Source organism: Bos indicus x Bos taurus, chromosome 5, assembly GCF_003369695.1.
Source record: "Bos indicus x Bos taurus breed Angus x Brahman F1 hybrid chromosome 5, Bos_hybrid_MaternalHap_v2.0, whole genome shotgun sequence".
NCBI lineage: Eukaryota > Metazoa > Chordata > Mammalia > Artiodactyla > Bovidae > Bos > Bos indicus x Bos taurus.
In genome coordinates this window covers 26,184,589-26,200,568 of record NC_040080.1, presented here as the reverse complement: position 1 = coordinate 26,200,568, position 15,980 = coordinate 26,184,589, and the positions used below count along the sequence as shown (strand labels likewise).

The 15,980-nt window shown below is 42.6% G+C and overlaps 1 protein-coding gene across 1 annotated transcript in view; it reads right to left on the bottom strand.

Moving 5' to 3' along the window:
- Window positions 1-15,358, bottom strand: part of DERA (deoxyribose-phosphate aldolase) — a 118,474-nt gene extending 103,116 nt beyond the window's left edge. The window contains exon 1 of the mRNA XM_027541436.1: window positions 15,251-15,358. Within this exon, the coding sequence (XP_027397237.1) occupies window positions 15,251-15,281 (31 nt within the window). The 5' untranslated portion in view covers window positions 15,282-15,358. The remainder of the gene's footprint in view (window positions 1-15,250) is intronic.
- Between the last annotated feature and the right edge of the window lie 622 nt (window positions 15,359-15,980).

The window sequence follows — 15,980 nt, the reverse complement described above, 5'->3', positions numbered from 1 at the left end:
TACTTATTAAAGTTACCTTTCCTGGGGAAAAGGAACTCTCTACATCATCAATCACTCACTCATTGGTGAGGAGGGAATTTTCTGTTCTTATTCCAGACAACGTTTTTTTTTAAAAAAAGGAACTCTTATTTTTGGCTGCATAGGGTCTTAGTTGCAGTGTGCAGACTTAGCTGGCCCATGGCATGTGGGATCTTAGTTCCCTAACCAGGGATCAACCAGTTCCCTGAATTGCAAGGTGGGTTTTTAATCTCTGGACCACCAAGGAGATTTCCCAGACAGCTTTTAAACAAAGGGAGAGGCACCCTCCATATACTGCAGGAGTAAGGAGAACTTGCAGCAAGAGGCAGGTGCCCCAGAGTAAAAATTTCCCCTGCCTCATAAGGAAAATCCCTAACGTGAGCTGACTCTCGATTACCCAGAGGTTAAAGATCCAGGATCCGACCCTGAATTGGAGGGACCGATGCTGAAGTGGAAGATCCAGTTTTTTGTTGTTCAGTCACTCAGTTGTGTATGACTGTTTGGGATCCCACAGACTACAGCACACCAGGCTTCACCGTCCTTCACCATCTCCCAGACCGTGCTCAAACTCACATTCATCAAGTCAGTGATGCCATCCAACCATCTCGTCCTCTGTCGTTCCCTTCTCGTCCTGCCTTCAATCTTTCCCAGGGTGTTTACTCTGGCCAGTACTCTGATGCCAGAAGCCAACTCATTAGAAAAGACCCTGATGCTGGGAAAGATTGAGCGCAGAACAAGAAGGTAGAAATGGATGACAGAGGATGAGATGGTTGGATGGCGTTGCCAACTCAATGGATATGAGTTTGAACAAACTCCAGGAGATAGTGAAGGACAGAGAAGCCTGGCGTGCTGCAGTTCACGGGGTTGCAAAGAGTTGGACACAACTGAGTAACTGAACAACAACAAGTAATATGAGGGATGTAGAGACCTAACAAACATAGATATTAATAAAGCATCACAACAGGGAATTCTCTGGTAATTCAGTGATTAGGACTCTGAGCTTCCACTGTAGTGGGTGGGGATTCAGTCCCTGGTCAAGGAACTAGGATACCACAAGCCATGAGGCATGGCCAAAAATAATAATTATAAAGCATCACTACAAAACGCAAACACAAGACAGAAATCAGTCGGTGCCATAAGAGAAGGCAAAGGACTTTTGGAGACGAGTGGTAAACAGCAAAGGAAATTAAGCAAGCCTTTAGAGGAGGAGGTGAAGTAATAATGAAAGCCATATTTTCAGAAGATCACTGGAATAATGGCTACCACTAATCAAGTTAAGGGTGATTTAACTATATTTCTCTTTGAATATTCATACTAATTCTGCCACGAAGGCATTTAGTCCATTCTATAGATGAAGAAACTGAAAAAGTGTAAAGTGAAAGTGTCAGTCGCTCATTCATGACCAACTCTTTGCAACCCCATGGACTGTAGCTCACCAGGCTCCTCTGTCTGCAGAATTCTGTAGGCAAGAATACTGGAGTGGGTAGCCATTCCCCTGGAAAACCAGGGGATCTTCCCCAACCAGGATCAAACCTCAGTCTCCTGCATCACAGGCAGATTCTTTACCATCTGACCCACCAAGGAAGCTGAAGCTCAGAGATTAAATTACTTGTCCAAGGTCATACAGCACATGTCAGGACTAAGATTTAAACAGGTCTCTGTGATTCCAAACTCAAAGTTATTTCTAGGATGCTGTACATAGAATCGTTAGAGCATAAAGTATATTTACTTTATTCAATTATTTGGTATGAAATTTTAACAGATATAGGGCTTCCCTGGTGGTTCAGGTGGTAAAGCATCTGCCTGCAATTCGGGAGACCCAGGTTCAATTCCTGGGTCGGGAAGATCCCCTGGAGAAGGAAATGGCAACCCACTCCAGTACTTTTGCCTGGAAAATTCCATGGACGGAGGAACCTGGTAGGCTACAGTCCATGAGTTCGCAAAGAGTCAGACACGACTGAGAGACTTCACTTTCATTTTAACAGATGTTAATAGACATTCCTATTTCCAGTTTTGAAAGAATTCAGTTCAGTTCAGTTCAGTCGCTCAGTCATGTCCGACTCTTTGCGACCCCATGTATCGCAACACGCCAGGCCTCCCTGTCCATCACCAACTCCCGGAGTTTACTCAAACTCATGTCCATTAAGTCGGTGATGCCGTCCAGCCATCTCATCCTCTGTTGTCTCCTTCTCCTCCTGCCCCCAATCCCTCCCAGCATCAGGGTCTTTTCCAATGAGTCAACTCTTCCCATGAGGCGGCCAAAGAATTGGAGTTTCAGCTTTAGCATCAGTCCTTCCAATGAACACCTGGGACTGATCTTCCTTAGAATGGACTGGTTGGATCTCGTTGCAGTCCAAGGGACTCTCGAGTCTTCTCCTACTCCACAGTTCAAAAGCATCAATTCTTCGGCGCCCAGCTTTCTTCACAGTCCAACTCTCACATCCATACATGACCACAGGAAAAACCATAGCCTTGATTAGATGGACCTTTGTTGGCAAAGTAACATCTCTGCTTTTCAATATGCTATCTAGATTGGTCATAACTTTCCTTCCAAGGAGTAAGCATCTTTTAATTTCATGGCTACAATCACCATCTGCAGTGATTTTGGAGCCCAAAAAAATAAAGTCTGACACTGTTTCCACTGTTTCCCTATCTATTTCCCATGAAGTGATGGGACCAGATGCCATGAGCTTTAGGCCAACTTTTTCATTCTCCTCTTTCACTTTCATCAAGAGGGTCTTTAGTTCCTCTTCACTTTCTGCCATAAGGGTGGTGTCATCTGCATATCTGAGGTTATTGATATTTCTCCCGGCAATGTTGATTCCAGCTTGTGCTTCTTCCAGCCCAGCATTTCTCATGATGTACTTTGGTTGGTAAACCTATTTTTCACCTCCTGATTGCCCCACTGGGTTTCCCTGGTGGTGAAGTATCCACCTATCAATGCAGGAGATTTGAGTTCAATCCCTGGGTTGGGAGAATCCCCTGGAGAAGGAAATGGCAACCCACTCCAGTATTATTGCCTGGGAAATCTCATGGACAGAGAAGCCTGGCAGGTTACAGTCCATAGGGTTGCAAACAGTCAGAAACAAAAACCACCATAATGCATACTCTCCCCATTATCAATGTCCCCCCTACAGTGGCACAATTACTACAATAGATAAATGTATGCTGTCATGCATCCTTTTCACCAACTTGTAAAGTACAAGCCAGTGCACTGGAGTCCCCTACCAAGGTCACATAGCCAGATGCTGCCAGGGTAAGGACCAAAATGCTTGGGTCCTAATTCTGTGTGCTTTCCAGAAAAACCACAATGCATAAAGCTTGTGAAGCATACACAGCCAAGCACAGATCCCTGGACATTCACTGTGTAGGCTGCCTGAGTTTACCTGGCTTGTAAAAGTACTACTGTCAGCATCAAAACAATTGCACTCTTTTTCAGAAGCAGAGAGAACTCTGCTTTGTTTCTAAGACATCTTCCACATTAGCACCAATGCTTATTGCCTGGACTCTGCATATTAAACACTAACTTCTACAACTTCTCTATTTTATGTAATGACTAGTGGCACCCCACTCCAGTACTCTTGCCTGGAAAATCCCATGGACGGAGAAGCCTGGTAGACTGCAGTCCATGGGGTCACTAAGAGTCGGGCACGACTGAGCGACTTCACTTTCACTTTTCACTTTCATGCATTGGAGAAGGAAATGGCAACCCACTCCAGGATTCTTGCCTGGAGAATCCCAGGGACAGAGGAACCTAGTGGGCTGCCGTCTTTGGGGTCGCACAGAGTCAGACATGACTGAAGCGACTTAGCAGCAGCAGTAGCAGCAGTGTAATACTATAACTAGTCAATCAATATTCCTCTGCAGACTGAAATGGTGACTTTTGCTTCCTGGAGTCAGATCCATGAGGTGTTGCCACTGATAAAAACCCATGCGAGATCTTCATTTGTCTCACCCAAGAGATTTCCCACAGTACTTTTAAATGATTACCCAAAGGTCAGTAATAAATACCATGTTGATGGGTTCATGATTTGAAACAGGGCAATTGCACATCCCAAGGATGAGCCAAGTCTGCTTTCCTTGGCCAGAGTGAAGCTTTATGCTTTCCCAGTTTTAAAGTTTGATGAAGAGGTTTCTCAAGGGTGGGACATCCCAACTTGTACGGCCCTGGTCTCTTTCACAAAGACACAACAATGCTGAATATACACTAGTTACTCTACATATTTGTGCTGGATAGAAGGATTTGAGAGTATAATAATGATTACTTCCTGAAAGAATCAACACTTTTTGCAAAAGAAAAATAAACTCTGCTTAGAGAGACATGGAAGACTGAAATATGTTGCTTTCTTTCTAAAAAATTATCAGAAGCATTTAAGTTCCTCCTTAAATACTGAAGAAAATAAAACAATTTCCCCTCAAAAATGCCAAAATGCACAGAGCTGGAGCTACTTTACCAAATACAAGTGTAAAGAGGATTGTACTCTTCCTCCCTGAGTCCACAATACAAACTTAATGTGTAATCTCCAACGAAATACGAATATGTTCGTTTTCCCACCAGAAAATTAACTAAATTACTCTTTGTGGTAGACAACACCATGTCTTTGGGTATTATATCTTCAGGGTCTGTCCCCTCCAGTCTCTGAGATCATGGAGAAGATGCTCTCAGGTCAGTTTCCAAAATCATCACAAAGACCACTAATCACATTTTTCTATTAGCCAGAGGCATTATTTGAATAAAATGTGCTCCATTTCAGATGTAATGCACTTTTCAGATAAATACACCCACTTAACTGTCCTACACTCCTGATGCTTCCAACACTGCCTTCACAATATGCTTTAGACATGATGCAACATATTTCAACTAGAAAATAAAAGGATAAATTCTCCCCAAATTTGCTTACAGAAACTTAGCTAACCAAAGATTAAAAAAAAAAAAAAAAAACTATGACATATAAAGATATTAATATTAAGGCAAAAGTGACATAAAAAGGATTTATCAAAAAATAATCTAGTCATCCCTTGGTATCCACAGGATTGGTTCTGGGAGCCTTGTAGATATCAAGATCTGTGGATGCTCAAACATCTTACAGAAAATGGCACAGTACCACCAGCCCTTCACAGATGCAAAACCTGTGGATACACGCCAACTGAACAGTCATTGAAGGTTCTCTGAAACTCCAATTAATCTGGGTCACTCTGGCTTACTGCAGGGTTCTGAATCTGCAGTGTTCCTAAGAACCTTCTGGGGAGCTTGTGAAAATGCAAGTTCCTGGGCTTCTCCTCTCATATGTATAGTTAAAGCTACTGTAGAGGTCAGGAATCTGCCTCTTTTAAACTTTTTATTTTATATTGGAGGGTTGTTGTTTAGCCACCCAGTCTGACTCTTTGTGACCCCATGGACTGTAGCTCACCAGGTTCCTCTGTTCAAGGGATTTCCCAGCCAAGAATACTGGAATGGGTTGCCATTTCCTTCTCCAGGGGATCTTTCCAACCCAGGGATCAAACCTGCATCTCCTGCATTGGCAGGCAGATTCTTTACTACTGAGCCACTATGGAAGCCCGTATTGGAGTAAAGCCAATTAACAATATTGTGATAGTTTTAGGTGAACAGCAAAGCAATTCATCCATACATATACATATATCCATTCTCCCCCTGAACTCCCCTCCGGGCTGCCACATAACACTGAGCAGAGTTCCCTGTACTATACAGTAAGGTCCTGATTGCTTAACCATTTTAAATATAATAGTGTGTACATATCCATCCCCAACTCCCTAACTATCCCTTCCCCCCAGCAACCGTAGGTTCATTCTCTAAGTCTGTGAGTCTGTTTTATAAGTTCCTTTGTATCATTTCCTTTTAGATTCTGCATATAAGGGAGCTCATACAATATTTTCCCTTCTCTGTCTAACAAGGAGGGAGGTAATGCTGCATATTGGAATAAATCAACAAAGAGAGAGCTTCATGTCCAGTACCACCTGCAACAGTCATGTGCCCACAGGTTTAACTTCCTTAGTTCTCCATTTACTCGTCTGTAACACAGGGATGTTAAACTGATACCTAAGAGGCCTTCCTGCTAGGAAACTGTGACATGTTAAAAAAAAAAAAGTAGCCTTATAAACATGGACACTGTTTATTTTCCTAGAAAACAGTGTTTGACTATTCCTAGGTAATGTTTATACATAGATCTCTACATCAGAGGGACTTCCCTGGTGGCTCAGATGGTAAAGCGTCTGCCTACAATGCAGGAGACCTGGGTTCAATCCCTGGGCCAGGAAGATCCCCTGGAGAAGGAAATGGCAACCCACTCCAGTATTCTTGCCTGGAAAATCCCATGGTTGGAAGAGCCTGGTAGGCTACAGTCCATGGGGTCATAAAGAGTCAGACACGACTGAGCGACTTTCTTTTCTACATCAGAGATAAACAGTCTCTCTACCCGAAACATGCCAGACACTGAATGAAACCACACACTCACACACATACACATACACACACACACACACCACCCCCTACCTTGTGGCCATGGGGCAGGAGTTGGGTCCACTAGGTGCTCAGTTGAAAAGCGTATCTGAACCGAGATTACAAGAGCAGTTAATTTGGATTATTTCCACCCAACATTAAAGGCCACAATCCCGACATTATTAACCACAGTCCAAGAGAACCAAAGCACCAGCTAAGTGGCACCTTTTTAGGAAGGAACTACTGGAGGCTGCTTTTATCTCAGACTCTGCTTTAGGGGAGGAAGGCCTGACTCTACAAAGAGAGTCAGAACTCGCAGCCTGGAGTGTCTCCACACTTTAAAAAAGTCTGTATAGTTTGCTGGAATGGAGATGAAACATTTATCCTTCTCGTGCAACCACGCTGGTTTCCAGGGAGCTGCCTGTGAACGGCTGAGGCGGGCGGAGAAGAGATACAACTGCAAACACGCACATGACACACACCAAAGTTAACTGAAACATTTCAAAGTGCCTTTTCATGCCTTTAACTCAAAGATGAACACATTTCAAGGTGACCCAATCCTCCAGTGACAGGCAGTGTTTTAAAAGGGCCGACGCTCTCCACTTAAACAATTTCTAGTGACACGTCTAAACCGCATCCTCCGGGGCTCTCTGCGCTGTCTCTCTGACTAGTCTTTCTTTCCTGGCAGAGGCATCCCGTTTCACATGAGCGCTTGAAGTCTGTCTTCCCTTCTAACAATTAAAACTCACAGAGCTCAGATGCTTTATTTTTTTTAACTTAGCAGGCACCATGCAGGACTGTTAACTATTTAATTATACCACAGACACAAATGATTCCCTTATAGTGCTTTCTAGTTACTAAAATCATGAATCACATGTGCTTCCTCAGTCGTGTCTGACTCTTTGTGACCCCATGGACTGTAGCCCACCAGGTTCCTCTGTCCATGAGATTTTTCAGGCCAGAATCCTGGAGTGGGTTGCCATTTCCTCCTCCAGGGGATCTTTCCAATCTGGGTATCAAACCCACGTGTTCTGCGTCACTTACATTGGCAGGCAGATTCTTTACCACTGAGCCACGTGGGAAGCCGTTTATCAAAATAGTATCAGAATAATAAAAGATAGCCTTATCACTCGTGCTTATAAGCAAAGGATAAAAGACTTTTAAGGTAAAATCAAAGTTCAAGTTCAGAAAAGGAGGTCCCATTTAAAATCTAAAAGTATGGAAATTCTCTGGTGGTGCAGTGGGTAACACTCTGAGCTCCCAATGCAGGGGACCTGAGTTCAGTCCCTGGTCAGGGAACTAGATTCCACTCCCACAGCCATGAGTCCACATGCCGAAACTAAGACCCAGCACAGCCTAAACAAATAAATAAAATATTTTTTCAAAAACCTACAAGTGTACATAATTATATATTGACTCTGTGTATGAATTTCATACATAGAATATGAAGGACTTTTTTCTCCTTTCGTCACTAAAATAGTATGGTTAGTCATTATAGAATGAGAAGATTGCACTAGAAATCTGAAAATTGGGTTCCTATAGTTAATGGAACATGCCAGGCTGTTTTGGGTCAGTTCCTTTGCAGAAACTACTCCCTGTCCAAAACATCCTTTCCAAAAACCTGCTCTGGACTACCTGTAAATTCCTCTGTAACTTTCCAATTTGATTACTTCTATATGGCATGAGTTTGAACAAACTCCAGGAGATGGTGAAAGACAGGAAAGCCTGGTGTGCTGCAGACCACAGGGTCGCAAAGAGTCAGACACAACTGAGCAACTAAACAATAACAACAACAATATGGCCACTGTATCCTCCTGTGATCATTTTTTATACATGACAGTCTCCTTTAGTTGACTGTGAGCTTCAGGAAAGCAGAGACCAGGCTATGCTCATTTTGGCAGCCTAACCATTATCATGAGCAACAAGGAACAAGTGCCAGGAACAGCAGGAACTCTACTTCGCTCTTTTTTTTTTAATATGTGTAAGTTTATAATAAATAAGAATAAATTTTTTAAATGTATTCTGGTCCCTGTCCTCTCCTAACAATTATCCTAAACCCTACCCTCACCCTGGGAAGCAAGGAGAGTCATTGAGCCAGGGAACCACCTGCCAGGGGGTATCAATGTGGGCAGCAGCCTGATGCAGCAGTTGGAGTACAGCCTGGATGCAGGTGCCCAGCACAGGGGGTCAGAACTTGAGAAAGTTGAGAAGAACGTCTACTGGGCATGGAGTATGTACAACCCAGCATGTGAAGGGTTTCAAACATGCAAAGGAAGAAAAACTGAATAAATCTGTGATGCTGGTCTGGAATTGGAAGAATCGGTGTGAATTCATGGTTTTCACTATACAGAGAGATATAGATAGATGATAAGTAGGTAGTTATAGAAGTAAATGTGTGTGTGTGTGTGTGTGTGTGTGTACACAGTCTAACTCTACCAAGTGAGGGGCTTAGGAGCAGGGACACACCAGTCTCCACACCTACTGCCCAGATCATGGCTTCTAAACACCATTATCCACTGAAAAAAACATTCCTTGGAGAAAGGGCTGACTCTAGTGCTGGGACAGGGAAAGTATTGAAAGTGAAAGTGTAGTCACTCAGTAGTGTCTGACTGTTTGCAACCCCATGAACTGTATGTAGCCCACCAGGCTCTTCTGTCCACGGAATCTCCAGGCAAGAATTCTGGAGTGGGTTGCCATGCCCTTCTCCAGGCAATCTTCCTGACCCAGGGATTGAACCTGGGCATCCCACATTTCAGGCAGATTCTTTACCATCTGAGTCACCAGGGGAAGTATTAGGTTGGCCAAAAAGTTCATTTGGGCTTTCCCGTAAGATGTTATGGAAAAATCAGAACAAACTTTTTAGCCAATCCAATATAAGAGAAGTCTAGAACACCTTGTTAAGCCAAGAAAGAATGAAGTACTTCAAAAATAATGAGACATGTTAAAAACAGAGAGGAGCTAGGATAAAGAGAATCCCATCAGCAAAACCTCAACAATTTCAATATTAAATAATAATAGTAAAAACTACAACCCATTTGAAAAAAAAATAGGAAACCTCAAATGTATACTAATATAAACAAACATAAATAAATGGAAAATTTGCAGAGAAACAGGGTACTTAGTTTCAAAGTACCACAACACAAAAGACACATGAATTACAAAGGTTAAAAAGTAACTTTACAGTGGTGAAGCCTAGGAGACAACACCTTAATTGAATGATCAAAATGAACATCAATAATGAGACAAATCAATATCATGGGCTACTTAATAGGATGCAATGAGAAGTATGTAGCATCATTCCTGTGAAATTCCTGCCAAGGATACATAATCTAAATCTAACCACAAAACAAACATGGCAAACAGAAACAGAGGAACAGTCTTTAAAACAACTGGCCTCTGTGCTGCAGAAGTCAACAAAACACAAAGCAATCATTTCAGCCTGAAGACAACTAAAGAGACATGACGATTCAAGGCAACACACGATACTAAAGTGAATTTTTTTGAACTAAACAAACATTATTTGGACAACTGGCTAAACTTGAAGTTTGTGGGCTGGATGATAATAATAAATTCATGTTAAAGTTTTCAATTTGAGGACTTTCAATTTGAGGTGTTGTTGCAGTCTTTGAGGAAATTGCCCTTGTTGTTGTTACTGTTGTTCAGTCACTCAGTTCAGTTCAGTTCAGTCGCTCAGTCGTGTCGGACTCTGCGACCCCATGAATCGCAGCACTCCAGGCCTCCCTGTCCATCACCAACTCCTGGAGTTCACTCAAATTCACATCCATCGAGTCGGTGATGCCATCCAGCCATCTCATCCTCTGTCGGCCCCTTCTCCTCCTGCCCCCAATCCCTCCCAGCATCAGAGTCTTTTCCAATGAGTCAACTCTTCACACGAGGTGGCCAAAGTACTGGAGTTTCAGTTTTAGCATCATTCCTTCCAAAGAACACCCAGGACAGATCTCCTTTAGAATGGACTGGTTGGATCTCCTTGCAGTCCAAGGGACTCTCAAGAGTCTTCTCCAACACCACAGTTCAAAGGCATCAATTCTTCCTCGCTCAGCTTTCTTCATAGTCCAACTCTCACATCCATACATGACTACTGGAAAAACCAAAGCCTTGACTAGACGGACCTTTGTTGGCAAAGTAATGTCTCTGCTTTTGAATATGCTATCTAGGTTGGTCATAACTTTCCTTCCAAGGAGTAAGCGTCTTTTAATTTCAGGGCTCCAGTCACCATCTGCAGTGATTTTGGAGCCCAAAAAAAACAAAGTCTGACATTGTTTCCACTGTTTCCCCATCTATTTGCCATGAAGTGATGGGACCGGATGCCATGATCTTCATTTTCTGAATGTTGAGCTTTAAGCCAACTTTTTTACTCTCCTCTTTCACTTTCATCAAGAGGCTTTTTAGTTCCTCTTCACTTTCTGCCATAAGGGTGTCCAAATCTTTGCGATCCCATAAACCGCAGCACTCCACGCTTTCCTGTCCTTCACTGTCTCCCAGAGTTTGCTCAAACTCATCTCCATTGAGTTAATGACGCCATATCTCATCCTCTGTCATCCCCTTCTCCTCAGTCCTCAATCTTTCCCAGCACCAGGGTCTTTTCCAATCAGTTAGCTCTTCATATCAGGTGGCCAAAGTAATAGAACATCAGTTTTAGCATCAGTCCTTCCAATGAATATTCAAGGTTGATTTTCTTTAGGATTGACTAGTTTGATCTCCTTGAAGTTCAAGGGGCTCTCAAGAGTCTTCTCTGTTATGGTAACTCATTTAAGGTACAGTTTAGGCATAACTCAGAGAAGGCAATGGCACCCCACTCCAGTACTCTTGCCTGGAAAATCCATGGATGGAGGAGCCTGGTAGGCTGCAGTCCATGGGGTCGATAAGAGTCGGACACAACTGAGCGACTTCACTTTCACTTTTCTCTTTCATGCATTGGAGAAGGAAATGGCAACCCACTCCAATATTCTTGCCTGGAGAATCCCAGGGACGGGGGAGCCTGGTGGGCTGCCGTCTATGGGGTCGCACAGAGTCGGACACGACTGAAGCGACTTAGCAGCAGCAGCAGCAGCAGGCATAACTATCTAATTTCTTTAAAAGACAAAAATAAATGGAAAGTAACAGCATATCACATTTGCACTTATTATAACTGCAGCTTGGCTCAATGCAGCTAGCCATCGGACCTAGTTCTGTGAAGGCAGGGACTCCCCTTGTCCATGTTGTATCCCTAGAGCCCAGGTAATATCAACCAGTTCACAACTGTTACTCAATAACAACTTTTGGATGAATAAATGTATTTCGTAAAAAAAATTTCATCTTGCTTCTTGGTTTAGCAACTAATCCAAAGCTGATCTCCTTTATCTGTATTTTAAGCAAATAAATTGCCTTGTCTGTTCTGACTTGAATTACAAAAAACGTTTCTACAGAGCAAAACAGTTTTCTCAGTAATCATGGCTCCTGTTCATTTCAATTTAAATATATGCCTAAAACAATTTCTTTTCACTGCAAAACAGGAAATTCATAGAATTGTCCCCATCCTGTCTCAGCTAAAAATCAGTTTTCAAGGAGTTTTTTTTCTTTTTCTTTTCTGTTTTTCAGAAATCTTTGAAAATTTCCTTTCTGTACACAAGAGCTTGGCTTCCAATAGGTCAGCAGGTAAAGTCTTCCTGCAATGCAGGAGATGCAGGTTCGATCCCTGGGTTGGGAAGATCCCCTGGAGAAGGGAATGGCAACCCACTCCAGTACTCTTGCCTGGAGAATCCCACAGACAGAGGAGCCTGGTGGGCTACAGTTCATGGAGTCACAGAGTTGGAGATGACTTAGCAACTAAAGAGTAACAACAACAAAGGGCCAAAGGTGCACCACAGAACTATAAAGATTATAGTTAAATAGATTATATCTTTTTCTTTGAGCAGTGTTGGCTGTAAGTGGGTAGGTGACATCTGTGTCTTCCTATGAAGAAGGCTTCCTAATCAGAAGGAAAAAGAACCCTAGAGCTGGTCTAGCTTTTGAGCAGCCTGTGGCTTTGGCCTAGGTGCTTGCTTTCTTGAGTGTGGCTCCTGGACCTACAGCATTAACATTAGGTGACAGCTCATTAGAAATACAAATTGAGATCTCAATGAATCAGAAGCTCTGGACATGGGGCCCAACCTTTCCAGTGGTCCTGAAATGCACTCAGGTTTGAGAACCATAGGTCAATCTATAATCTAATTATAATCAAGGTGTGAAGTGAAAGTCACACAGTTGTGTCCAACTCTTTTCAACCTCCTGGACTGTACAGTCCATGGAATTCTCCAGGCCAGAATACTGGAGTGCATAGCCTTTCCCTTCTCCAGGGGATCTTCCCAATCCAGAGATCAAACCCAGGTCTCCCACTTTGCAGGCGGATTCTTTACCAGCTGAGCCACAAAGGAAGCCTAAGAATACTGGAGTAAGCAGCCTATCCCTTCTCCAGGGGATCTTCCCAACCCAATAAAGGATTAAAAGTTCATTTCTTTAAAAAAAAGTTAGTGTTTATTTCAAAAGACTAAGACACTAAGTAATATACTGCATAAATTAATACTGAATGATTTTTTCCCACTACATAAATATTTCAAATAACTTATTTTAGCATTTTAGGCTAAATCTCTGCCTGGATTAATGATTAATACCAGTGAAGGAAAAACATCCAAGAAATATATCTGATGTTATTTAAACAAAGAGAGTAAAACAAAACTATGAGCATTTAAATAGCTGCATAAAAATTACATGTACTATTATTCTACACAGCAATTGGTTTTTGTTTACAAAAACCAATTTTTCTAAAGTTTATACACAGCAATTGTTTTTCTCTTGTCTATACTGTTATTTTTCAACAAAGAAATGGATATGATTCTAATTCTTGGAAATAAAATTTTCTATGTCAATTATAACTCAAAAAAAAAAGCAAACAATGGTTTACTTGTGCTTCTTGAAAGAAAAAGTTCTATGTTTTGGTGAAACAGTAGTGTATCAAATGGTAAACAGAGTCACAGCCATACCCTGAAGATACCAAGGTGACTAAGGCCTATGCCCATTCTTATCCTCCATCCATCATCTTTCTGGATCTTCCAATCTAGGAAACTTCTTTTTTTACTAAAGTCCACATTTCAAAGATACAACTTGAGTTTAAAATATAACCTACTAAAGGGCAGTGAGTAAAGGTGACTCAATGTGGTGAGGAAATCACCTGCCTTCATAAAGACAAGCTTTCATTCGACCATCTCATGAAATCCAGATGGTTCTGGACCATCTCATGAAATCCAAGCTGTTTAATGAGAACAACCACTTAAAGAGAAAAAAAAAAGTACCCATATGTATTATGTAAATTCATAGCTAATTTTCACAAAATTGGCCCCTAAAAATAGAATTCTCCTTATATTATTGTATACTTACTTGGCATATTGTGAGTACTATTATATACTATTTGTGAGTACCTAGTAAACTATTATATACCTTATACTTACTATATATGTGGTGTATAATCGTTTACTAGGTACTCACAAATAGTATGTGTGCGTGTGTTAGTCACTTAGTCGTTTCCGACTCTTTGCAACCCCATGAACTGTAGCCCACCAGGTTCCTCTGTCCAAGGAATTCTCCAGGCAAGAATACTGGAGTGGGTCACCATTTTCTTCTCCACACAAATAGTATATAATAGTAAGTATATGGTATATAATAGTTTACTAGGTGCTCACAATGTATCAGTTAACACCCTCTCATTTAATCTCCAAACCACCTTATGAGACAAGTGCTACTATTATAACCATTTAACAGATTAAGAAATTTAAGCAGAGTAAGTTATTTGCCCAAAGTCACACAGCTAAAGTGAAGATTCAGAATACAGATAAGCAAGCTATCATACTTAAACTAAGATCCCTAACCTTTGGCTCCGTCATGGTTTTGCTATGTCTGAATTACAAATTTTTCACATTCAGGAAAATCAAAACTAGGTTTTCTTGCCAGAAATATTTGATAATATCAATGAAATGAAATAAATGGCAAAATAATACAAGCATTTTTAGAAATCATTGTACCTATAAAATCATACAATTTCCATTAAATTATATAATCCAAGGACAGACTATATAGTGCCAGGTGGCGCTAGCGGTAAAGAATCCGCCTCACAATGCAAGAAAATTTAAGAGATGCAGGTTCGATCCCTGGGTCGGGAAGATCCCCCGGAGGAGGAAATAGCAACCCACTCCAGTACTCTTGTCTGGAGAATCCCATGGATACAGGAGCCTACAATCAGCAGTGTCACAGAGTCGGACACGACGGAAGTGACTTAGCATACAGCACATAGTCCAGAGACCTCACAACTTTTTCAACAGTACGACCGCTCTGGACACAGAGCTGTGCCAACAACAACCCATGGAAAGCCAGCATTAAATAGCGCAAGGTAATTCTGTTAATACGCAACGGAGGTTTTCATCTGGTTTGTTTGCGGGTCTTTGGGTTTTTTTGGTTACTGCTGTTGTTCTTTGCAACCAGGTGAACGAATGAGTTGAAAGATCAAAGTCGAATCCCTTCCGATTACTTCCTCCGATTATAAATATAAGGCTCGTGAGTCAAGACTTGCAGGGTCCACGTGCCCAAGGGTTGAATCTCCTGGGTTGCTGCCCCCACGCCTGCGCCACCCGACCGGTCTAGCACTCGCCTCCGGAACCCCTGGCCAGGGTACCAGGCGCCGCAAGGCTGGAGGAAGCAAGGGATCGAGAGCAATGGAGAGGAGAGGGAGCGATTGCGGGCCCTTACCGAGCTCCGTGCCCTGCTGGTGCGCCGACATGTCGTAGAGGCCGCAACTCAGCTGGCTCCGGGAACCGGCCTCTGTACGGCCCTTCCTTCTTCCTCCAGCTCCTGCTTCGCTCCACCCCTGCTTCGCCACGCCACGCCCCTCTTCCGCCAGGCCACGCCCATCTGGGGGCGGAACTACTGAACAGCCCCGGATGCCTGGAACGTGACTCCCTTGACTAAAGAGAAAATCGCACCGCCTAGCCTCCTCGGTCCTCTCAGCCAGGCGCGAAACTCCTACAAATCAGGCTGCGAGAACTCGTCGTCAAATACTTCAGTTACCGACTGCACTGAACAAAAAGCATTTTGAAACTTTTCCCTGATTACAAAACAAGACAGGAGAAGCTCTTCCCAGTTACCGTTAGCAGAGCTCTGCGGCCGCACACCTGAAAGGGCATTGGTGGTCCCCGAACTTTTAAAAGGCCACCAAACTGCACGCCAGAGTCCCCCAAGTCCTGTGACTTCTAACCTAGGCTTCCTGAAGAGAAGCAGCTCTGTGGCCTGAGAAACAGGGGGCTTAGGAATGGGTCTCAACTTTGCTCTGAAAGCGATTAAGTGTGACACTGGCCATAACTGCCTTTTTAAGCTTCGTTTTCCTCATCTGTAAGAAAGCACCTTGACAACATCTTGGAGCTCTAAAACTCTAATTCTGTGAATTTTTTTAGCCTAACTTTTTTTGACCTGGAGGTTTACG